A 25000-nucleotide genomic window follows, 5' to 3' on the forward strand; every position below is an offset into this window, starting at 1 on the left:
TCACCATCGTTGAGGCATGCGGCAGCTTCAGAACCGGTGACCAAGATAACCACGAACGTCTTCCCCACGAAGTTGAGCACTCCCAACGAGAACAGCAAGAAGTGCGGATGCGATATATATGTCAAGACCACGGCCTTGCTACCGGCGGAGGAGTTTCAACTCAACTCCGCACAAGAGCACGTGATCTTCATTTCAAGCGTCTCGTGGTGGCGGGGAAGCACGAAAGTACAAAGGTACCCTGGGAGTCTGTCTCGTGAGTGCACTGGAAAGAACTGGAGCGATGAAGAGAGCCATTCTCTTGCCATTCTCCCAACGAGAATGACAAGAAGCGTGGATACGATATATGTGCCAGAGCAGACCAAGGCTCTGCTCTGGCATGAGTCCGCAAAGGGGAGGGCTATGTTAGGATAGGAATACATGCTCTTGTCTTGCTCTATCATCTTGCTCAGTTTTATTCACTTGCTGAGCTCGACTCCAGGCCAAGCTGCCAATGTGCCTTTCGTACAGAACAACGTTGACTCCTTCGGCAGGAACGGCCGACAGCCTTACCTGACGGCTTTGGTCACCAGCCTCGAGTCTCGATTCCCCCAGATGCCTTTGCTTGATGCTCTGCGGGCATTCTCGCCAGCCACCATCTCCGATCTGGGTGAAGATGACGTAGGGGCCCATGGCAACGAGGAGCTCGACAGAATCGTAGCTGTCCCCGATCAAGAGCATGTTCTTGAGCCGGTCCTGGAGGATGGCCAGGCAGAGATTGTCCGGCCAATCATGGACAGTGAAGCTGTCATCGAGGAGTGGAGGCACCTGAAGTCCTGCATCATAACAGTTCCCTGCCTGCAGGCCTGTACTACCATACAGGACATTGGGTCAGTTCTGTGCCAACGACAGAATGAGCTTCGACACCACAACACGCCCAACATTCGCCTGATCCTGCAGTGGGCCCTCGCCATCCCTATCACCACCGCCGGCAGTGAGAGAGATTTCAGTCGAATGAAGCTGATCAAGAGTGCCTTGCGAAGTAGCCTGAAGGATTCCACTCTGAATTGGCTGATGGCTGTTTCCCTTGATGGTCCACCGATTGCCACATTTCCATTCATGAAGGCTCTGCAGCTGTGGCATGGCAAGCAGCGGCGAAGGCTCCCGAAAGGCAGCATGTCACGCCCAGCCAGGGCAATCGTCCCTCAGTAGCAAGACGCGGCAGTTATTCCTGATGCGCAGGCAGTTGCTGTGGATGATGGTGGTGGTGGTGGCGATGATGACGAAGTCGACGACGATGACAGCGCTGGCGACGACGGCATTGACATCAGCGATGACGACGACAGCGGTGACGGCAACGACGACGACGACAGTGGCGACGACGATGATGTGCATGCAGCACAGGCAGAGAAGCGTGGTCACGAGAGTGACTCTGAAGATGAGAGAGAGGGCCAGCTACGCCTACCGACATCTCATCCTGGTGCCCAGCAACGCATGAAACAAGTGTGCTTGACGGACATGTTCAGGAGGAAGTAAATATGATACATGTGCAATAGGCCGCTTAGCTTCTAGCTCAGCTACTGTCTCACTCTCATTATGTTATTACATAACGTTGGAATACGTTTTCTTCACCGCAATGTGTTGCATTTATCACTTTAATCTCAGTCACTGATGATCCATTTTGCACCAATGTTTACTGCCTTTCTTTGTTGTGCAAGTCAGATGACCAATGTACACTGCAGACATGACGTTGGTGAACATATGATCCATGCTCATGTAGCTGTTTGCTTTCTTTTTCATATTTTGTTAATTTACCTATAATCACACTGTCACAACTGCCTGATGAATGTCCATAATTGGACGAAGCGAAAGGAGATGCAAGGTGCAATGAACGATTTGTAGTGGTGTGTGTGTGTGTGTGTGTCTGTTTGGATATGTGACTGATGGCAGGGGTCTGGGGGCGCAGCCCCCAAAACGATGCATTTTCACTAGAACGTTGGCCGGCTGGCATAAAATCCTGGCTAGACCTCTGAGGTCGTCCCGGAGAAAGTTCAATAATGTTGTTACTTGTTAGTGGGAGAGAGAGAGTCTCCTGATCACGGGGTCACCTAGTACACATATGACATGCACATGACTTGTAACACCGACCGCACCTTCACGCTGTAGTCATGTTCCCACACACTAGGTTGACCTTAGAAATACCAGCAGACCTTTTGAGGCACTTCACTTTCAACCGCCTTTCACATAACAGCTGTTGTCTACGAATCCGTTGCACTCCTTTATCTCATCTGTACATACAGCCGAATGCCATTATCAACAGTTGTCTTCCTGGTATTCTTGCACGCTCGTTGCCTACAACTCCTTCTGTTACACACAACTAAATGCCATTCCTTTTGCCGGAATGTTACAGCTGTTCGCCTTTCCCATTCTTCTGCCCACACATGTACCAAGTTTTGACCTTTCTTCCTACTTCTCTCTGCTCTGACACGCGGTGCTCTGCTGATTAAATCTGTTGTGCGCGTCTCGCCATCGTTGAGGCGGGCGGCAGCTTCAGGACCGGTGGCCAAAAATGCACGAACGTCTTCCCCGCGAAGTTGAGCACTCTCAACGAGAATAGCAAGAAGTGCGGAAGCGACATAATTATGTGTCAATACCACAGCCTCGCAACCGGTGGAGGAGTTTCAACTCAACTCCGCACAAGAGCACGTGATCTTCATTTCAACTGTCTCGTGGTGACGGGAAACACGAAAATACAAATGTTCCCTGGGAGTCTGTCCAGTGAGCACACTTGAAAGAACCGGTGCGACGAAGACAGCGATGCGGGAAGGTGATGATGAGTGCGCTGACATACCGGAGGAGGAATTAAACAAAATCGTGGACAGCTTCGGGGAGAAGTGGAGCACGGCATGAGCAACCGCCTATGATGAAGATGTTACTTCACACATACAAGGCAAGTAGAAAACCTTTAGACATGCCTACATGCACTTGCCTTGTATGTTCGAAGTATGAGTGCGCATATTATTTTATTCATAGCATCTATCCTATTAATTTTGTATCACCGTTGATTTGATCATCGGAGTATAAGCCGCACCCCCTCTTTTTGGGTGAATTTTGAGTGTTCAAAATGCGGCTTATACTCCGGAGCATACAGTGTTTAGGAAAGCAGTAGTGATCATTAGTCTAGGGAAGCTCCTGCGGGGTGAACTCCGCCAAATACTACGATCACTAACATTCGTGCTGACCTGTGTTGGCATGGCAATATTGCACCCCCCCCCCCCCCCATAATAGACACGGTCACGACCAAACTAGATACAGGTGACTGGTGAAACCCTGTTGATACACAGTAATTCGAATATGGTCTAACTCTCACAGTAAGTTCACCCAGTACGTACTCGTACTCTGATTAGCAATAGGACATACAGTTGCCAAGTACAGACATTGTCTGGGGATCGTGCGTAGTGCTCGATATTGAATTACAGCCGTGGTCAGAGAGATCCGAGCCGCAAGTCAAAAGTAGCCCCATGCTTCCATCTTAGTTACGTGATGCGAGGTCCAAAAACCCATCCGAGGGCCGTGTGGGGCCCATGACATGAGCCCTGGCGCTACTTTCTGCATACGCACCGGATTTCTTTGGCCACAACTGCTTGTTTGGATGATGAAGTGCATTGGATCCTGGGAACGTTTTCCTGTTCCCCATGGAGGTATGTTTTAGCAGAGTTCCACGGTAACCTTCCTTAGCACCTAGATGCACAGAATGCCCTCCTTCCCCAGACTGAGCACGCACAGGATCAACTCAACTCACCTGTAGCGATACTTTGACCCGAAACGCAGCAGACCATTCAGTTTGGGCGGCTGGGATGGCTGCCGCTGCCTGAGAACATAGAAAACCATAGAAACCCACAACCAGCCCCTGCTCAATAGTTGTCACGTTCGTCCTAGTCTCAGTATCATTGTCTTTCTTATTATTTTCGAGCTGGGAATGTGAACATAGTAAAAAAAAAAAAAAAAAAAAAAAAAAACCAATGGCGGGAAAGTTAGAAGGCTAAAGTTGAAGGTGGTAGCAGGTGGGTTAAGTTACACCAAAAAAATAACGTGTTATAGTGTACTCTGGCAACATAGCCAGTCTTGTTGTCTTGTTGAGCTCACCTAAAGAAGGTGTGGTGCGCAACACACGTCTTCCACAGTGCCTTGCACGACCGATAGTCCGGCAGAATGAATCCAACCACCGGTGGCTGTTCCGTCGGCACTTCACCTGATTGTGATGGGTGACCCTGCAAGAAGAGCGATACGATCACATTGCCAATTGTAATGCTTCTCCTAGTCCAACGTTACTGGTAAACGTTCATCACAGTTCACTGTAATAAAAGACCGCATCACAGTTCACTGTAATGAAAGACTGCATCACAGTTCACTGTAATGAAAGACCGCACCACAGTTCACTGTAATGAAAGACCGCATCACAGTTCACTGTAATGAAAGACCGCATCACAGTTCACTGTAAGGAAAGACTGCATCACAGTTCACTGTAATGAAAGACCGCATCACAGTTCACTGTAATAAAAGACCGCATCACAGTTCACTGTAATGAAAGACTGCATCACAGTTCACTGTAATGAAAGACCGCATCACAGTTCACTGTAATGAAAGACCGCATCACAGTTCACTGTAATAAAAGACCGCATCACAGTTCACTGTAATGAAAGACCGCATCACAGTTCACTGTAATAAAAGACGGCATCACAGTTCACTGTAATGAAAGACTGCATCACAGTTCACTGTAATGAAAGACCGCATCACAGTTCACTGTAATGAAAGACCGCATCACAGTTCACTGTAATGAAAGACCGCATCACAGTTCACTGTAATGAAAGACCGCATCACAGTTACAGTACACTGTAAGCAAAGGCACGATCCAGGTCACTGTAATGAAACAACACTGGTGCTGAAGCCAGCTTCAAGTTGAAGACGGAAATTGAGGAAAGGCGGCCGGGAAGGTAAAATGCTGGGTTATAAAATCATACTTCCAAGTACCTTACTCCACATATGGAGTACAGCATGATGTATATTGATATCACCCATCAGCAAAGGTTGTATACAACATAAGTTTAGTGAGTGCGGGCACATTACCTGAGAACCTCGGATGTACAAGAAGAACTTGTGCTTCTTGAAGCCAATCTTGCGCATCATCGCCCTGTACAGCGCATTCAACATAGCCAGAAAACACACACTGTCATACAAATGTAGTCAAACTTGCGGAAAACCGCCATCGATGACGCAAGAGAAAAAATATCGGTGAATTGCCGACATTCACCAGGAGGAAAGTATGTAGTCGAATGGTCACTAGATCCGAAGATTGTGTCGGCATTTACCGTATTTTCAGGAGTATAAGCCGCACTGGAATATAAGCCGCAGCTCCCATTTTTTTGCCACGAAATACAGACATCTATCCTATTAATTTATCACCGTCAATTTGATCATCGGAGTATAAGCCGCACGCCACTCTTTAGGGTTTTTGAGTGTTCAAAGTGCTGCTTATGCTCCGGAAATACGGTATATCTCAGTTCATGCGTAGTAGTAGTTACTGTAGTTAACACGCACGTAACAATCTCTCAGTTCCTGTCTGCCTGCGTTTACTGCACATGGCACTCCACGTTTACCTGCAGCACTGCCGCTACTACACAGTGCACTCCACATCTACTCGTAGCACTGTCACTGAGCTGCCCACGCCGCTGCGCACGTGCACAGTTCACACCACCACACAGGAGTGTGCCCCCCCCCCCCTCTAGCTCTGTTGTCAGCTGAACACACCAGCACATCTGATCCCATGTGCGAATGCACTCATGTTCGTTGTTCTTCTGTTGTTAAACACACTCACTTGCTGTTTGCTCAAACACTATTTCTCTGCCAAATTTTCTCGCGGTTTCCTGTACCTGCAACGTTTCCCATTCCATACTATAGCCTCTCCTGCGTTCAGTGCACTCTGCGTGCGGGACCTGAATGCCAAACTTGTAGAACAGGGACTTAGCCCTGCGTGCAGGAAAGAGGAGCTGCTTACCTGGTTGATGGAATCCGAAGTCGGACTTCACGAGTCCCCCGAAACCCAAGTCGAGGCTGCTCAATAAACTGTCGAGGACAGAGAGATCCGCGAACCCACTATGCCTGTCTCTTCCGTGGCTGCGGCAATCGTGATTGCCCTCAAACCATTCGTGGACAGGCTGGACCGCCTGGAAGACGCATCGAAAACAACAGGTACGTCCACTTTTACCTTCGCCCAGTGTCTCCTGCATGACGGGCAAGTAAAAATATGGGCAAGTGTACCTCAGAGCGTGATCGATTAAGTCGACACGCATCAATTTGTGGAGACTGGCAGTAACTGTTACCGGCGACCTCAACAGACGTGCCAAGCCCCCACGCTCTGGTGTTGGGCGAGGAGGCATCCGGTAAATTCACGCTGTCCTCGGCCCAGCCTCGGATGTCCCAACGCATTTCGGACATCAAAAATTGCCCTTGAAGCATGGACAATATTTTTAGCCATTTATCTAGATGCGCATCCGGGCAGAGCACCAGAACTGTTGACGTATCAGTACCATAATTATTCTGAACGCCAGCAAGAAATTCACGTTTTCAGCAGTTGTGGAGTACGACCGTGCCTTCCGCCACAGCATCGCGTCTCAGCCGTCACGTCCATGGGACACAACACCACAGACACTGTACACAGTCACTACTGCGCTCGATGCCCGTGCCGTGCGGCCCTTTCGGCCAAGCTCCGTGGCGGCCCCTGGTGCCGCACGCTCGTGAACCGAGCAGTGTCGATTCTTCACGCGGGGCATGTGTCGCCGAAACCCCTGTCCGTACGTTCATCAATGCAGCACCTGCAACGTCTCCGGACACAGCGCACGAGATTGTCGCACAGGGCAACCGGCCGTCAGGCGTTCCATTACACCAACAGTCGCCCTGGGTGCCCGTTCACTTGGATCGGCTTGAGTCGGCTCTGGCCAGGCACCCTCATCGCGCATTCGTTACCTGCATGGCATGCAGTACGGTGCTGTGATCGGCTACTCCGGTGATCGCTCTCATTTGTGTTGCTCCCAATTTAGTCTCTGCATTTCAGAACGCCCCAAGCCATCTCTAATTACTTGTCTAATGAATGCATCGAAGGTTGTATAGCAGGCCCGTACACTCACTTTCCTCATCCAGATATGCGCTGCTCTGGTGTGAGTGTTGTCTCCAATAAGTCGGGGGAACTCGAGTAGGAGTAACCCCATTAGCGGCCTACTTCCATATCTGCCCTAGCATGTGCAAATGCGGTGTAAGCCTAACCTTACTAGCGACCCCTCCACATTCGTCCTACCATGTGGTGGCCTGGGCGTACGCCTAACCCCTGTTTGTCCAACGCGAGTTCCAGTCTAGCCCACACCTTGTCTTGAACGTCTGTGTGTGCAGTTGTTATACCCGAGGTTGTTATCCACAAGGTTGACTGTACATCACCAATGTGTGAATAATTTCATCTGGCATGTATTTATGATTATTTTAACAGTTACAAACTGATGCGCGCACCCTTGCATGCACAGAGATCGAGCACGAAGGCACATGATTCCAGCATTTCCCCTTTATCTTCCTGTAGGGTGTCACTTCTCCTGTCCTCTTTCCCTGTTTATTAGCAGGGCTGTGTTTGCTAGTACGCGTTTCAACATGCGCAGACCCCACAGACCCCACCTGTAGCCATCCATTATACCAAGAGTATATATCCCCCCCCCCCCCCCCCCAAGAGTGTGCAACTCATGATACCCTTTCTATGGGGTTCGCCGACGGTGAAAACTCACATCACGTGGTGCAGTGTCGCAGTTGTACGTTTCCAGCACGTTTTTAGCGAGCAGCGGAGTAATAAAAAAAGCACTCTCTGACAGAAACTCACTGTGGGTGTGCAAATCCCCAGCATGATCATGGCAGATATTCGGATTGCGCGCACGCTATACTTCGTTTGTACGTAATACGAACGTATCTGAGACACATGACGTGAGTTTTCGCCGTCGGAGACCCCATATGCCGAGTTGCACACTCTTGGGGGTTATACTCTTGATTATGCCCATACATCCTCTCAACACTCTCCATGTTTGCTAGTGATTATTTTAATTCCCCTTTATGCACATGCCTCGCAGCGCTGGGCAAGAAGGTAGGTACCAAGCACTCACCAGTGGAATGAGTTGATCTTGTTCTTGTTCTGAAACACCGCCACACCGCTGTGCGTCACGCCTAACATCAACTCTTCACCTTCCGCATCCTGTCAAAGAAAACAACAGCACATCAACAATGTACTATTGTAGGACATCACACCGTAACTTTCGAAGCAGACAACTCAACAACAGCTCAGCCTCAGGCCTATCAGCAACATTGAGATTCGCTCCAGCTTCATTTGATTAGAGAGACAGCTAGAGCTGGGCGACTTATCCCCCCCCCCCCCTTACACACACACAGATTCTGAAAGTCTGCAACTACAGTTCACTTCAGTCACACAACGTAATGGAAAAATCTTCATCAGCAGGCTAACACAATGGTGGCACCGACTGAAAAGAGTGCCGCTACATTCCCGAGAAAGCCAACCTAAATCCCTATAAAATAACAGCAGCATGTCAATTGAGAAGAAAACCAGGGCATTCTTGCATAAGAAAGCCGTCCCAAACGCCTAAAGGTATGGCCATCACCTAGTAGTAGTGACCTAAAGGTATGACCATCACCTAGTAGTAGTGACCTAAAGGTATGGCCATCACCTAGTAGTAGTGTAGTGACCTAAAGGTATGGCCATCACCTAGTAGTAGTGACCTGCCTACCTGAGCGAAGTGCAGATCGACTCCGTAAAGCTCGAGACGCTGCGACCTCTCCAAGAAATGGAATTCACAATCCGCTGGTAGCATGCCACTGATGCCGTTACGGACACAAGTAGAAGAAGAATAACAGGACACACACACACAACGAGCCACATTAAATTTTGGAAGGAGTCTAGCACAGTCAACCTTGCGAATAACAAACATCGATCGTGCATGATAAGTACTATTACAGTCAGACCTCGCTTAACCGCACACGTCCGTTTTCTACAAAAATATCCGGATAGGCGAGGGAACCGGATAACCGAACACCGGTTTTCGTTGGATGCATCACGCAGGCTGTACATCTGCAACCAGCTATTTTCCTCCGGATGGCGAGGGATCCGGATAAAAGAGGACCGGATAAGCAAGGTCTGAGTGTATTAGTGAAATGTTGTTGTTATTCATGACGTTGAAAGTATGCAGTCAAGGAAATGGTCACTAGGTCTGACGACTGTGGCATTACTACTCGCGAGTTGTTGCTACACCCAATGTCTGTATTCACGAAGGCCAAATCCTCCAAATGGAATATCCAAACTTCCCTCAGAGAGAAGTAAGTGGTGCAGGCAACCTATGGGATTTCAAAACAAACACAGACTGAGAGCCCTGTCACAGGTGTCATGACCCGGACTCGACTCGTCGTGAAAGCGACCACGCAATGAGATTCAGCAGCCAAAAGCTGGGCTCCGAAATATTCTAGAGTTCTGTAAGAACCATGATTAGTCCCGCGAAGGATTTGGCACTTTCGTTAGTTGAGCAATCATGGCTTACAACTCGTGGCCTCGAGTCACAAGTGTTGTCGTACGGCGGCTACACCTTCAGTACAAGTCGTTAGCATTGTACTCACTACACTGTTGAGCTTGAGGGGACCCTGCTTAGTCCTGCAAGGGAGCTGATACCTTTGTTAGTCGAGCAAGCATGGCACCTCTTCTCGCGTCGTACGACGTAAAGGGTCCTGCAAGTGTTTAGCGCACTGCGGACTCCGTTATCCCTTTTTTGGGAGAGGTCGCGGCTTGACCGTGCAGCGCCCTACGGGGTAATGAGAGGGAAGAGCCTACGGGGCAGAAGATGAAGGGTGACCCAATCAAGACACCGTACGAAGGCGGCGCGCTCTAGCTGCGGCAACATCCGACAGCGTACTCCAGGCTCCGTCGCACGATCGACGTACGAATAACCTCGGACACCAACTCATATTGTAACTCTTTCATGTAATGTGGGTGAGCGAGCTCCCCGAAGCTATACTAATATTTCCTACTAATTATTATATCACAATTATACTATAACCAAAATCACATAAAAGCCGCCTTCTTCCAACGAATAAAAGTATCTTTGATCGCTCCCCTTCAACCTTCGACTACCTTGTGTGAGCCGGAAAACAGGTGTGAGCTAGCAACTTGGATGGCGACTATATTGGTCGTCTACCTGGGTAGCCACTAGACTGATCTAAGACCAGTCACAAACCCGCCAAGCGCGGCCATGACACAGGTAAACGGGAAGAGAAAGCACGAAACGAATTGTACGTGCCCAAACCCAGTGTCATAATGAGCAAGAGCTCAAGTTTTGATACAGTGTACACACACACACACACACACACACACACACACACACACACACACACACACACACACACACACACACACATAACACACATAACACACACGCACGCACACACACACACACATGCATTTAGCACAGCATGACACGAGACATGGGATTGCCACACTCACGTTAACGTCTTGTGGTGCATTTCAATCTGCTCTTCCAGCTCTTCCGTCTGTCAACAGGAAAACAAAGCAAGGAAAAGTGGACTCAGATAGGTTTCACTGCAAACTTCAACTCCACCCCACCCCACCACCCCCCCCCCCCCCCCCCCTCCCCATCCGGACACCCAGATGTGGGCACTTCCATCTACCGAGCATCTGCCTGACCCTCTCGAGTCATAAAAAGGGCTTTTCAACAAAAACGGAAGCAAAAAACGACTGCCATAAAAACTTAAAAGTGTTCACTTGCATGCAATCAGTATGACTTGTATTGTGCGAGTTGAGGGCATCCCCCAGTGCCAATACGCCCAGAAAAGGGAGTCGTTTCTACAGTACCCTTCTCTTTCTTCTTGTCATGTGACTTCCCTCTTGTCATGTGACTTCACACTTTAGTTAGCAATGCTGCACTGCATTTAATAGGACGTGGAACGTGTGAGAGCATTTACAGATGTTGCCATCACAGACATATCGTATCAAAGAAAACCCAAAAAACAAAAACAGAGAGCACACACCTGATTGCGAACGAAGCGATAGATGGACACGTAACCTGGTGTGTGGTCCTTTGAATCGTAATCACCCACTTCGGCTGCATGCAGAAACAAACACAGGAAAGCAACACAGGCAGTGAAAAGCAGAAAGCACAATGACTGTGTGAAACCTGGGATTTCGTTGTAAAACCTGGGACTTCGTTGTAAAACCTGGGATTTTGTTGTAAAACCTGGGATTTTGTTGTAAAACCTGGGAGGGGGTTGTGAAACCTGGCACAGTGGCCACTGCTCGGACCGGACAACGTACCGTGGATGCCGGTAGTCACTCAAACCATGTTGCTTCAGAACATTCAGTACTGTTCTGTGCTGAAGAAATATCAGTGGTCATCCAGACAAGGTTGCATTCCTACCAAAGATTGGTTGCACAAGCTATCAACGTATGTATCAACATACCTTGTAGTGCATATGCCGAGAGGATGGCTGCAGTACTGAAGTTAACTGGTAACCTGTTGTAGTAATCACAAGAATAGAAATAGACATTGATGAACAAGAAAGGAGGGAGAAAGGGAGAGAGAGAGAGAGAGAGAGAGAGAGAGAGAGAGAGAGAGAGAGAGAGAGAGAGAGAGAGAGAGAGAGAGAGAGAGAGAGAGAGAGAGAGAGAGAGAGAGAGAGAGAGAGAGAGAGAGAGAGAGAGAGAGAGACAGCCAGAGGGAGGGAGACAGAGAGAGACACAGAGAGAGAGAGAGAGACAGAGAGATAGAGAGAGATCATGAGAGACAGAGAGACAGAGAGACAGAGAGAGAAAGGAAAGAGGATGGGTGTTACACATACTGTGTGTCCTTGTAGGTGCGTATGCATGCATTCAAGTCTGTGAGAGTGAGAGGGGCTGTTCGGAAGGGGGGGGGGGGGGGGGGGGTAAAGAAGATCAAGGGCTTACAATCTGGTGGATAGTACGCACACTACTCACCTGTTTCTAAGAATGTCTTGTTTGACTTGCAAAAAGAAGAGAAACCTGAGCACGAACACAATATATACGAGAATCAACATGAGCTCACGTGGATTTGGCTGTGAGGAAAAGGCACCCCTAAAATCACACATAAAGGTACCCGTGAAACTGCCCCATGTGCTAGCAGTGCCCGGCCAATACCATTGCTGTTGGTTGTTAGACATTGCAATAGTCCGAAGGTGAGGCTGGAGTGGTTGATGTACGAAGATTTGCTATACCGGTATTTCCACGCACATAGATACAATGTACAAATAGGTTCCCCTTAGCCAGCGGAGAGGTGTCAACACAATAATGTGGAGCACAATTATACACACAAAGGCACAAAGGAGGTTTTCAGAGTATGTCGTGACAAATGCGTACACATGATTTGCACCATACGCATGATAGATACAGGGTTGTACGCAGGCCTGCTTTGGGTTCAACTCTCTTGGTGGTCACTTTGCACTGTTTGCCAGGGCAACCTATTGAACATGTCACGTGTTGTGAAGTTTGGCCATCGCAGCAATGCGTAGAGGTTGCGTAGGCAGTTGAACATTCTTGGGGTCATGTACTCTTCATATCACGGAGCGTCATTTGCCTCGAGAATCTGCTGTAGCCACTGGGGGGATTCCCTACATAGCTATTCTGCGCAATACCTTGTCAGCTCCTCTTGAAGGTTGCTGGGATCGGCGATGTAGAACTTCACTCGGAAGAAGAACTCCATTTCTTTGCGCCCTGCAAGACAGCACCGCCAGCAGGAAACAAACAAGACACGTACGGGTGATGCGGCCAAACATTCTCATTACACCTTACAATGATCGACCGTTCGCTATCTTGTGTTGCAAGTGAACAACTTCACTTGCAAGACATGTTGACTAACTTTCGGCATCGAGAAAGCATACGAACTCAGCCGTTTTAAACACACACACACACACACACACACACACACACACACACACACACACACACACACACACACACACACACAAACACACACACACACACACACACACACACACACACACACACACACACACACACACACACACACACACACACACACACACACACACACACACACACACACACACACACACACACACACACACACACACACACACACACACACACACACACACACACACACACACACACACACACACACACACACACACACACACACACACACACACACACACACACACACACACACACACACACACACACACACACACACACACACACACACACACACACACACACACACACACACACACACACACACACACACACACACACACACACACACACACACACACACACACACACACACACACACACACACACACACACACACACACACACACACACACACACACACACACACACACACACACACACACACACACACACACACACACACACACACGAACACACACACACACACACACACACACAAACACACACACACGGGAAAACCTTTCCAGTGGAAACACTGCACTGGGAATAGGTTTGCGGCAGAACCACGCAAGCATAGCGTAGGCCAATAAACCAAGGAAATTTTCCGAACATGTAGCCTTTCACACTCATCTCAATGGGCCCCAAGAGAAAATTCAACAATTGGTAAATTTTCTTCTTTTTTTCATTTCCCTTTCTCAGTTCTTGTTAACCCTTTCAGTGCCAAGGACGAGACAACTCGTCCTACAGACCCCCACGCGAGTGGCCAAGGACGAGATATCTCGTCCTTGTGGCGTGCACTACTATATCTCTACGGCCATGCACTGCGATCTAGCTAGACCGATTGTGGCTCTTCGAGGGGAAACTAGGGGTTCCCCCTACTGAATAAGACCTCGCTCGCCGTGTTTGAGCAAGTATGTTCACGGGAGCATGCATTCAGAGCACGCAAAAATCATTATTTCGATTCCGAAACAATTAGATTGACGGAACGTACTTTAGGCCTCTCTAGCTGTCACTCAGACATGGCGAGACGACGCATGAGGCGCTCCAGTCCATCATGGACTCGGACAGTGATGACTGGAGCTGCGATAGTGAAGGCGATGTCTCGGATGCGGACATAGCCGTCCGCGATCGTGACGGAACAAATTTCGCGGATGAGTCCGCCGTGGTCGATGTCGTACCTACTGCCGTGGTCACCTTGGACGGCCCTGAGGACTGTGGATATGTCGATGTCGAGCAGGGCGCAGCAGCAGCACAAGCTACGCCAGCACAGGACGCAGACGGGAACACTGCTCATTAGGAAATATTTGTTGATGCACAACCTTGTGTACATGGACCAGACACGTCTCCTGCAGCACGTGACGATGCAGCTTGGACGGAAAGGAATGACAAACCTACTATTCCTGAATTCTCTGCACGGCCTGGAATCACAGTGCATTCACCAGATGATGCCACACCATACTGGTTTTTGAACCTTTACTTTGTACTGGAATTCTGGCAGTTGCTCGCCAACGAAACGAACCGGTATGCGGCGCAGTGCATAGCTCGTTCCAAGGCCGGGCCTTTTTCCAGGCTGCGTCCCTGGGTGCCAGTGACAGTGGCATGTATTGCCCTGTACTTACTGAGTGGTCTGGTGAACAAGTCCCAAGTGGACCTATATCGGAGCTCTGACGCTACTACATCTAGCCTGACACTGGAAAGGGTTAAGTACAACCAGCATGGCACAACCTGCTGCAGTGCTGGCCGCACCTCCGGCCGCTGCTAACCCAGCAGCTGCGCTCGCCTCGCAGAGGGGCCTTTACAACGTCCAGCCGGAGAAGTACAAGGGTTGCATGGAAGATAACTTCCCGGCGTGGCTCCTCCATTTCGAGCAGGTGGCTGCGGTCAGCAATTGGAACCAGGGCTAGCTTGGCTGGTAATGAAAATAGTAGTTGTATTTCTCGCCGGCCGAGCACAGCGAGATAGGCGAGAAATGATTTCCCGCGAAACATTTTCAGTTGCAAATACGGCATCTGGTGTGTTCTTTATTGTCGTTTCTTTTCCCGACTTCTTCAGTTTGTTTTGAGTCTCACCATTGTCCCTGCCCTCCCACCCTTCATTTCTGTGCATCGCGTTATAGCTTTTTTATCACTTTTTGCCGTGACGTGCTTGCCATGCCTACATGATTCCCAATCGCCATTGGGGATATACACCCGTTTTTTTCCCTCACTACTGCGTCCGTCGGCGCGAGGGTTTTTTCCCGGCTGGCTCGGTCCAGGAAAGTTAATCTGACGGACCCAAGTGGTTCTGCATCATGGCCTATTTCTGCTATCCGCTGACACACCTATTCTATCTGAGACATTCTGTTCTCTGTTCTCAGTCCTTGCTTCCATACCACACTCGTTATCCGGTTCACATCTGGCTGCGGCCAACTACCCTTCACTTTGTGTATTGTCGCTATTGCTGTCTATGTCTCTGTGTGTGCCAGTATATGTGAAACGAGAGGTTCAAAAGTTTATCAAAACACATGGAATGGAACGGAAACGAAGTGGAATCGAGCCAAAAAGAGGTAACACATGAGCCAAATATGGGTTTTACTAAAATGTATGCATATGCATATGCAGTCATGCACGGCAGAATACTGTAAAACAAGTAATTTTAGGTGTTTTAAAATTTCGGTGTCAGGGACCTGCCAGGTTTCAGGTGTGATACAGAATGGAATTTCGGTGTCAGGGGCCTGCCAGGTTTCAGGTGTGATACAGAATGAGGCGAGCAGTTTTCCTTTCACATGCGGTGCATGCTCTGCATCTGGTGTCTTTCACAAGATCACTAACTTGAGAGAACACAAGAACTCGGCTGTTTTACACACACTCGGGGAAACCTTTCCAGTGAAAATACTGCACTGCGAATAGTTTTAGAACCACAGAACCAGGCAGAACCACGCAAACGCAGCATGATCCGATAAACCAAGGAAAATGTCCCAACGTTTTGCCTTTCACACTCGTCTCAATGGGCTCCAAGAGAAAATTCAACAACCCGACAGCCCCAGCCTAACCACCCTTAAAATTTCAACACTCCAATAGCCTCTGCCCACCTACCCGTGAAAATTTCAAAAATCCGCTAACCTTAGCTTTACCTACCTTTGATTTGCTTGCGGACACTCTTCAGTGGGTCCAGCCATTGCTGAAAAACACAAACACACGCATATGCACACAGATGCACACACACACACACACACACACACACACACACACACACACACACACACACACATACGCACACATACGCACACACACACATATGCACACACACACACACACGCACACATACGCATGCACGCACACACACACACACACACACACACACGCGCGCACACACACACACACACACACACACACACACATCACGGCCTGTTGACCTACGGCAAAGGACAAAGAGTGTGTCGTGGTCACAATTGGAGAAATAATTGTGGAGGAGACTGTGGTATGGGTGGGTTGGGTATACTGCCTGATCATGCTCTGTGTGTGACACACAGGTTCAGACACATACAAAGGGATACACACCTCAGACCTGCCCATCGCGGAAGCAATGATAGCCAACAGCTATGTCAGACATAACAACACACACACACACACACACACACACACACCACACACACACACACACACACACACACACACACCACACACACACACACACACACACGGGGCGGAGTAGCACAGAAGAAAGTCTGGAGAACGTACCAACCGGTCAGTACTGTCAACATACTGCAGTCCGAAATAGTCCGTTTCTTGCAAGTCAATCCGGCTGTTGACCAGGTCGATAAGTACTTTTCCAGACACACGTTTCTGAGTTTCGATCACAGAAGACAGATATAAAGAAAACAGCGCACAAATTGATGGAATGTACACAACGAGACAGCTGTGGCTGTGCTAGATACGAGCACGAGAAAAGAGAGGATAGGAGTTAGAAAACACTTGAAACACATAGAGAACAGGTGAGGCGGAGCACCAGGAGCAATTGTAGCAAGAAAGAGCCACGGGTGCGTGTGTGATCCCAGTAGCCTAATCGGTAGGGCACTGTTCCGGAAATCAGGGGTGCTGGGTTCAAATCCCAATCGTGGATCCTTCTTTTGGAATACAGTGAGCAAGCAGTCACCACCGCAAACAAAGGCAAAGCAGGGTGACTCCCCTAACTAGATGTTTCCCTAACCAACCAGAAACAGCAATATCTACCACAGCAGCAGCACCACCCCCATAGCAGCAGCATGAACAGCAGTGACAACAGCAGCATCAACAATAGCATCAACAACAGCATCAACAACAGCATCAACAACAGCAACAGCAGCAGCAGCAGCAGCAACAGCAGCATCAACAGCAGTGACAACAATAGCATCAACAACAGCATCAACAGCAGCATCAACAACAGCATCAACAACAGCAACAGCAGCAGCAGCAGCAGCAGCACCAGCACCAGCACCAGCAGCAGCAGCAACAGCAGCAGCACCAGCACCAGCAGCAGCAGCAGCAGCAGCAGCAGCAACAGCAGCAACAGCAGCAGCAACAGCAGCAGCAGCAGCAACAGCAGCAGCAGCAGCAGCATCAACAGCAGCAGCAGCATCAGCAGCAGCAACAGTCACTCCATCAGCAAAACTATATTAGACAAAACACCACATACCGGGAAATCCTCGGCGATGATGTTGTCATCAAGCAGGTGGATGGAGCAGCGTACATGACCCCGTGCCAGCGCCTGCGATGACGGATGTCGGTCACTGTTGGACGCCCTGGGCTCATTGATCTCGTACGTCCCACGCCTCCCAAACATCCTGCATACCAACACACAAACAGTGAACACAGCACCGGACCAACAATCAGTCTACCAATGTTTTCCAAGATAACGTCATTCCGCTATCATGGACCGATGTTTGGACCAGCGCCTCGCGGTGTACATGTACTTCAGCACAGTAGTGTCGGTCGCCGAAGAACTGGGAGGGGGGTCAACCTCCTAGCCTAGACCCCGTTCTTACTTTTTTTTGTGTTTAAAATACAGTCAATGCAAAGTTGAGCCACCGTCTATACATTGGAATGCTATGCTTGGTGAAATTCCAGCCTGGCTGTTCTTCAACGCTCCGTTCTTCGGTGGCTGACAGTCCAGTACTGAATACAGTATTTTTTCTGCCTAATGCGCTCTCTCTGCGAAGTGCACGGAAGTGGCCAATGGTGGCCTTTCAGCGCATAACAAGCAGCTATAAACTCCAAGGGAGATGGTAGGCATAATGTCAATTCAATGCTACACACACACTAAATGCTCTCCTACTATGCCCACAGACCATTGTGTCATGTGCGACTCCATTTTAAGTTAGTTATAATTCCAAACGGGCCGGCGATATTCAATGTTAGGCCCTCACCAACCCATGCCCTCCTCTCGTCTGCACCCCCATTGCACTATTCCTAGCGGGCCCAGCGTTGTTATCTGGATCTTTGGTGGGTATGGCATACTGCAGGGCGCCGAAGACAGGAGCGCCGAAGAACGGAGCCAGCCTAGAATCTCACCAAGCACAGCATACCAATGTATACACGGTGACTCAACTGTGCATAGACTGTAATACATGAAAAGAAGAACGGTCTAGGCTAGGAGGCTGACCTCCCAGTTCTTTGGCAACCAACAGACTCAGTACTGCACTGGGCAGAGTTGCATGTTTTCTTTGCCATGGGAGAGAGAGGGGGGGTGAAGACTGAAGAGCACCAGTACTGGCCCACTTGACTGTAACATCGTGTATGTGTACACAATACTGGATAGCAATCTACAGTCACAACACATTCCAATCGTCAACATTCCACTGTCGACATGTCTGCTGTAGTATGGTGATGAAAGAAGCAACATTTTAGCCTAATGACACCGTGACCATGAGCATACACGTACCCTGGTACTGGCACTCAGTAGTAGTTGTGCTAGCACCAACAATAGTTTTCCTTTGGCAAGTGCCCCCAGGCTATAGCCGGCCATAGGTTTACTGCAAAGATCCTTCCTTCTCTCGCTACAATTATTTACACGTGAGCTGCAGCAAATCATTATTAGAAATTGTTTGCGCACGTGTGGATATGCGCTGCTAACAGAAAGGGCACAATAGATTTCAGTCGAGAGGACAAGCAGCAAATAATTGTGACCTGAACGAGGTACATCCAGAAACCGTTCCGATTCTCATGGCCGAATGACCACAGGCCCTCAGCTGCCGTTAGCAGACAACAGGAGAAAGAGAACTGTACGTGTCAGCAGATAAGAACTCAACCGATGATTTCTTACACGCTCTCGTGACTTGTCCGGAATTTTTGTTCGACTCTATCACAGACCGTTCTACACCTGTAGCGCCCTCAGTTGTACTTCTTACTCATAAATGAACCAAGTGACTTAGTGAAGACCTTGCTGCTATGTTTCAGTATGTAGCTGTGTGTATTATTTTCATCAACTGATCAGGCGGGTTGCGCCGCACAGTTTCGTTCAACCAGCAAGTATATAAAGCTACCAACGAGGAAGCAAGCAAATCCATTCGCAGCACTTAGCCTAAGTTAGCGGCGGCAGTTGGCGCACGCCATCACTGTACGCAGGATGTTCCGAAAGCGGAGAGTTTCGGCGGCCTTCCTGAGCAATGTGAAACGGCCGTTTCTCCGTGCACCTCTAGCTCTACTTTACAACACCGGCGGTAATTATAATTATAACACCGAACAGAGAGAACGCATCATTCATACCAACGACCCGATTGAAAATCGGCCTCTCGCACCTTTCCCGGCACGTCTACCATGGTCTACAGTGTTTTAGCTAGCGCTCATGTTCAGGCGCTGAGACAGACGTGACAGCATCCCGTTAGTTTTTTATTTTTCTGGGATCTAGAATACCGTGTGCGGTGGCGTCTTGCACATCATCCACGTCGTTACGTCCTGTCAACAAAACTAGCCACGCGAGCGATTCGTACACACCTGCCACTACTGCAGTACTGGCACTAGTGCACTACTGCCACTAGCACTGCAGAAGTAAAAAAAGCATCCAAAGTAACAGCATTACTTCGAAGCGTTTTTAGTAACGACGATGTCCTCACGCACCCCCAAACTCTAAACACCAAGGCCGGCTAACCTAGCGCTCCGCATGCACAACCTACACTAGCTGCAGCTACGGAAGTAGATGTACGACTCCGAGGCACGAGTGCTACCGAGCGAACACACACAACACGCAGCAGCGCACCGATTTCACACCCACGCTCGAACGAAAGGGGTGCGAGCTAGGGCCAGTAGGGGACACAAGGCTAAAAATGTAACTCGAACAGCGAAGGGAAAACCAGAATCGTCTCGTTCACCAGGAGCAAAAAATAGCCTAGATCAGTAACCCGCTCCTCTTCGTATTCAACCTTGCTTCACTCAAGGAGCCCAAACAGACGAATTCGTGATAGATTGACAGAATGGACGTTTTGACACATACCTTCACGTTCCTAGCTTGCTGTACAGACTCGATGGGTGAGATTGCAAAACAATTTCAAACTGTAACTCCACATTCCCAAGCACCAATACTTCAAAGCTCCTGAAACCAGCGACGCTAGCCTGAATCAACTAGCGATCGGGGATACGGTAACTAGAATTTCCTGGACACCACCTAGCTAGCGCACAGCTAGCTCAGCGACTAGCCCATGCAATGGTTGACGATTTCACGTCGCAGGCATCGACCGTGCTGATTTGCTCGACCCTACCGAACCCCTATGCGTCGCGCAAATATCCTAGAAAATATGTGCACGTTTCTCCATACCTGGCAGAGGGCGATGGACGCACAGATCAGGAGAGCACGAGACTACCTTGACCAGTTCCAAGATTCAGCAGAGCTCGATCCAACGAGCAGACAAGAAAGAACTCATGCACCACAGGCACAGGACACCGACGCAGGTGCGCTGGACAAAATCTTTCTGCTGTTCACTTGTCGCGTCGTCTTTGACTGTAGTTTGAGCTTCCTCCCACATGCACACTGCACAGTGCACTGCATGCCAGGCTAGGCTAGCCAGATCAGTCTACATACCACTTTTTACCAGCCTAGCAGTAGCACTAGCAGAGATCTATCTACGTACAGGACTGTTCAGTGTTGGGTGGACCTACATTTTTTGTACAGAACGCACGCAGACTGTGACGCAGTCGAGTAAAAAAGGAGGCTCACCAGGCCAGGCCGTACTAAAAATCCGATTTGTTATGTAACATGTACTCCCTGGAGTGCACTCACTTGAGTAGTAAAATACCGGTGTTTTACTACTCACTAATGAGTAATGAAGATAATGCAGATGATGTCACAAAATGTTTATAGTGTGTAAAAAAGTTTAGTGTGACGTGTCGTGCACGATCGTGACACGATCACGACACCGGCATCGTCGTTTTCTTCACTCTTCTTCACTCTTGAGGCTCTAGTTGAGCTGCCAAGATTTTCATGATTCAAAAAGGAATGAAAATATTAATTGATTCGAGGAATATGAAGATGAGGAATACCGCAGCAACTGGTTCAGCCATTATACCTTTGTTGTTAGTCGTCTAGACTACAATGGCTGCCTCATCTCCAGTTATTTTATGGCCTGGCAGTGGCACTTGGGGCCGAAAATCGAGCTACGGCGTGCATGGAAGCCTGGCGCTGGGTGACAGTGACAAACTCGTCACTCGACGTTTCTCAACCAGTAAGTCGTGCTGTGTTGCTCCATGATCCCGTGGTAAAGCTTCGTCGGAACACCTTACGCGTTTGTTCTGTTAAATTCGTATTGTTCAATGCCTGTTGTCTGTAATGTCGTAACATGTGCGAGAAGATTTTCATGGTTTTCAAATCTACCAGAAGTAGTCACTGATGAATTCTGGCGAAAAAACGTGTCTGTGAAACGTTTCTGTGAAAGCGAATCGGTGTCCGTTAACGCGTTTTTTGTGGATTGGTTGTGTTTCTCAATAGTTTTTCAATTTTCTCCGTTAGTGAGTCTCGGGATTTTATTATAATTGACGTAAATTGTTTGCTCAGCTAAAACAACACGCAGCACATGCACACATCTGGGTATACCGGTACTGGAACACGTAGGTAAACAGAAGTGTGGCTGCACAGTGCACACTGTACTGTACTGGTGCGCTCCAGAATGTACATGACGTAATGTCTAAAGATGTAAACTGTGCAGAGCACGAGTCTAGAAGGATGCTTTGTCTTTGGGATGATGTTCAATGAACTACATGTACTTTCCAACATCCATTCACCAGATGGCTATGCTGGGAACATCCGATGCAAGCTACTGTATAACATTATTATGTTCGGTGTAACTGTTTAAAGTAAAAGTTAGATGATTTCGGTAGAGAAACCAGACACCTAAATTTAGATTGCCGCTACAGCTGAAAGGCACTAGAGTATGCACTGTATATGAAGGGAACTCTGGTCACCGAATTCTAAATAACACCGAAAACATGGCAGGTGCCTGACACCGAAAAGCCCCCCCCCCCCGGAATATTACACATACTGTTTACGGTGTCTGCTACAAGTAGGTGGGGCTCTGTGTGCTGCTCTTCAGGTGTATAGTACTCTCTGTTGCCGAAGACCGGGGGGGGGGGGGTCAGTCTCCTAGCTGTTCTTTTTTTCATGTATTGTAGTCTATGCACAGTTGAGTCACTGTGTATACATTGGTATGCTGTGCTTGGTGACGTTCTAGCCTGGTCGTTCTTCGGCACCCAATAGCACAGTGAAGCCTGTCTAAGACGACCGCTCAAGGGACCTTCAAAATGTGGTCTCTGTTGCCAGGTGGTCTCCTTATCCAGGGTCAATTGACTAGAAATAGCATCTCTTGGTCCTAGTTTCAATGGTCTTCTAGGACAGGTGGTTGCCTTATCCGAGTGGTCGCCTTGACAGATTTTACTGTTCTGTATGGTTGATTGTGTGCTTGTTTTTCTTTTCTTCTGTTACCTTTCTTGTTCAGGACGATACCAGCCTAAGCATTGTCCTATTCCGTTGTGTCCACCCAATGAAGGTATGTATGCAGCTGTCACTGTGCACAGCAGCTGTGCAGCATGACCTGGCTCTGCATGTGTATATGTGTGTGTGTATGTGTGTGTGTGTGTGTGTGTGTGTGTGCGTGGTTGTGTGCGCGCACGCATGCATGCACAGTCAAGTTTGTCAGCGTTTTGGCGTTATCTCCCTGCTTTCCTTTTTTCTTTCTTCTGTGCATCTCAGGGTTTTGTCGATTTGCACCGGATTGGCAGACATGTGATACGAATGAGATTGGTGTGCCATCTGTCGTGACTCTGTCCGAATATCAGGTGAGTCCTTTTCTCACTAATCTGAGCCGAAAAGAAACGAAACATATGTCGCAATCAAGCTACCCCCGTATTGTCGTGTATTAGAGCCGGGCTTATTTCTGTAGAAGCCGATGTCAGGGCTAGGGTTAGGGCGCGTTCGAATTGTCTTCATCAACTGTTCTAACAAATTTTATAAAGAGATTAGTTGAAGTGTCCCATTAGAACGGTTTCTATCATTTTAGAGTTTTCAGTGGAATTGTCATGGCGATGATGACGTCCGATCAGATCGACCATCTCCACGTACTACGTGACGTAGCTATTCCAAACTCTTCGAAACTAATCCACCTTCCCATCGGATGAGTTTCGAGGAGTTTCGAGGAGCTTCGTTTTTCTGAAGAGGCCAATAAGGCCACCTCTTCAGAAAAACGAAGCTCCTCGAAAAGTCAAAGAGTGACAATTCGAACGCGCCCTTATATTCACATCAGGCTTCTATTCAAACCAGGTATTTCTATGTATGTCAACACTACAACCATTCTTATGTGATGATAGTGTATCTTGAAAATCAGGCTTCTATTCAGAACAGTCTTCTGTATGAGACAGGCTTTACTACGAGACACCGGTATGGCGTTGCTGTGTCATCTGCTTTGCGCCATGCGCTACCTGATGTACCAGCCTGCTATGTCGGATACCGCTAACCATGCATCGACTAGCCGGCATGTGCGGACTTATTACTATTATTATTTTTTATTCTTGTTTTACTAGGGAATTCCCAACAGGCGGCTTTTTACAGGGAACCCTAGGAACATTTTGATAGATGCGCGAAATTCAGCTGGTGACTTTGGCGTATGGCAAGCCGGTGGCAGTGCATTCCACCTATCAGCACCTAAGTAAGAAATTGCACTGAAACCAAATCGGGTGTTAGCACGGGGAAGAACAAGAGCAGCAGAAACTTGTCCACGAGTGGTGGCTGCAGTGTACTCAACTGATTGTGGTGGTGGTGGTGGTGAGAAATAGAGCTCAGAGTGTCAGAGTAACTGTGCAGCTCAGAGAGCGTGTGTGGGCAGGTGTGTATCCACCACCATACGAGTCAACCATTAGTCTGAGTCGGAGTAAATAAGCTCTCAAGAGTGTGCAATTCTGCATACAGGGTCTCTGACGGTGAAAACTCGCGTCGCGTGTTGAAAGTACGATTTGTACTACGTACAGCGAAGGCTAGCGTGCGCGCAGTCCGAATATCTGCCATGATCCTGCCTGATGACTAGTGTAAGCAGAATGGGTTTCTGTCAGGGGTGCTGTTTTTGCTAGTCCGCTGGTTGCTAGAAACGGGCTGGGAACATACAACGGGAACGCTACACCACGTGATGGGAGTTTTAGACGTCGGTGAACCCCATAGAAAAGGTATCCAGAGTTGCGCACTCTTGTGAACCTATCACGGCTGTTCAAGCGTGGCTACATAAATGTGTGTGTTTTGTGTGTTCGTATGGGTATGTCTGTGCATGTGTGTTTGTGTGCATGTGTGTTTGTGTGTGTGTGTGTGTGTGTGTTTGCATGCGAATGCGCTGCTTCATTCTTGTCCTGACTACGAATCAGATACGCAACTTTGAGAATGATAACCCGGACAGCTACATACCCAAGTATCTTCTTGAGGAGCACTTGAATGAGGAATACAAAACACAGCGACACCACCGCAACAACATGGACAAGGAACGTGGCT

General features: G+C 48.6%; 2 protein-coding genes across 3 annotated transcripts in view; one reads left to right on the forward strand and one right to left on the reverse strand.

The window, feature by feature from the left end:
* The window catches only part of LOC135825696 (tyrosine-protein phosphatase non-receptor type 4-like), a 46589-nt gene extending 25619 nt beyond the window's left edge, over positions 1–20970 (reverse strand). The window contains exons 1-14 of one of the 2 annotated variants that reach the window (XM_065338312.1): positions 20798–20970; positions 17684–17831; positions 16750–16854; positions 16147–16189; positions 12727–12805; positions 12053–12097; positions 11539–11591; positions 11110–11183; positions 10565–10611; positions 8805–8892; positions 8169–8257; positions 5104–5167; positions 4123–4247; positions 3779–3847 (exon numbers count right to left, since the gene is read on the reverse strand). In XM_065338312.1, the coding sequence (XP_065194384.1) occupies positions 3779–3847; positions 4123–4247; positions 5104–5167; positions 8169–8257; positions 8805–8892; positions 10565–10611; positions 11110–11183; positions 11539–11591; positions 12053–12097; positions 12727–12805; positions 16147–16189; positions 16750–16854; positions 17684–17830 (1028 nt within the window). In that variant the 5' untranslated portion in view covers position 17831; positions 20798–20970. Of the gene's footprint in view, positions 1–3778; positions 3848–4122; positions 4248–5103; positions 5168–8168; positions 8258–8804; positions 8893–10564; positions 10612–11109; positions 11184–11538; positions 11592–12052; positions 12098–12726; positions 12806–16146; positions 16190–16749; positions 16855–17683; positions 17832–19309; positions 19333–20797 lie in introns of those variants that run through there. The other variant, XM_065338313.1, reaches the window with a different exon arrangement.
* A 552-nt stretch (positions 20971–21522) lies between these two features.
* The window catches only part of LOC135825936 (uncharacterized), a 21989-nt gene continuing 18511 nt past the window's right edge, over positions 21523–25000 (forward strand). The window contains exons 1-4 of the mRNA XM_065338578.1: positions 21523–21701; positions 22968–23018; positions 23222–23307; positions 24877–25000. The exon at positions 24877–25000 is cut by the window's right edge and continues 117 nt beyond it. Of these exons, the coding sequence (XP_065194650.1) occupies positions 21572–21701; positions 22968–23018; positions 23222–23307; positions 24877–25000 (391 nt within the window). The 5' untranslated portion in view covers positions 21523–21571. The remainder of the gene's footprint in view (positions 21702–22967; positions 23019–23221; positions 23308–24876) is intronic.

Source organism: Sycon ciliatum, chromosome 10 (genome assembly GCF_964019385.1).
Source record: "Sycon ciliatum chromosome 10, ocSycCili1.1, whole genome shotgun sequence".
In the NCBI taxonomy this organism is placed as follows: domain Eukaryota; kingdom Metazoa; phylum Porifera; class Calcarea; order Leucosolenida; family Sycettidae; genus Sycon; species Sycon ciliatum.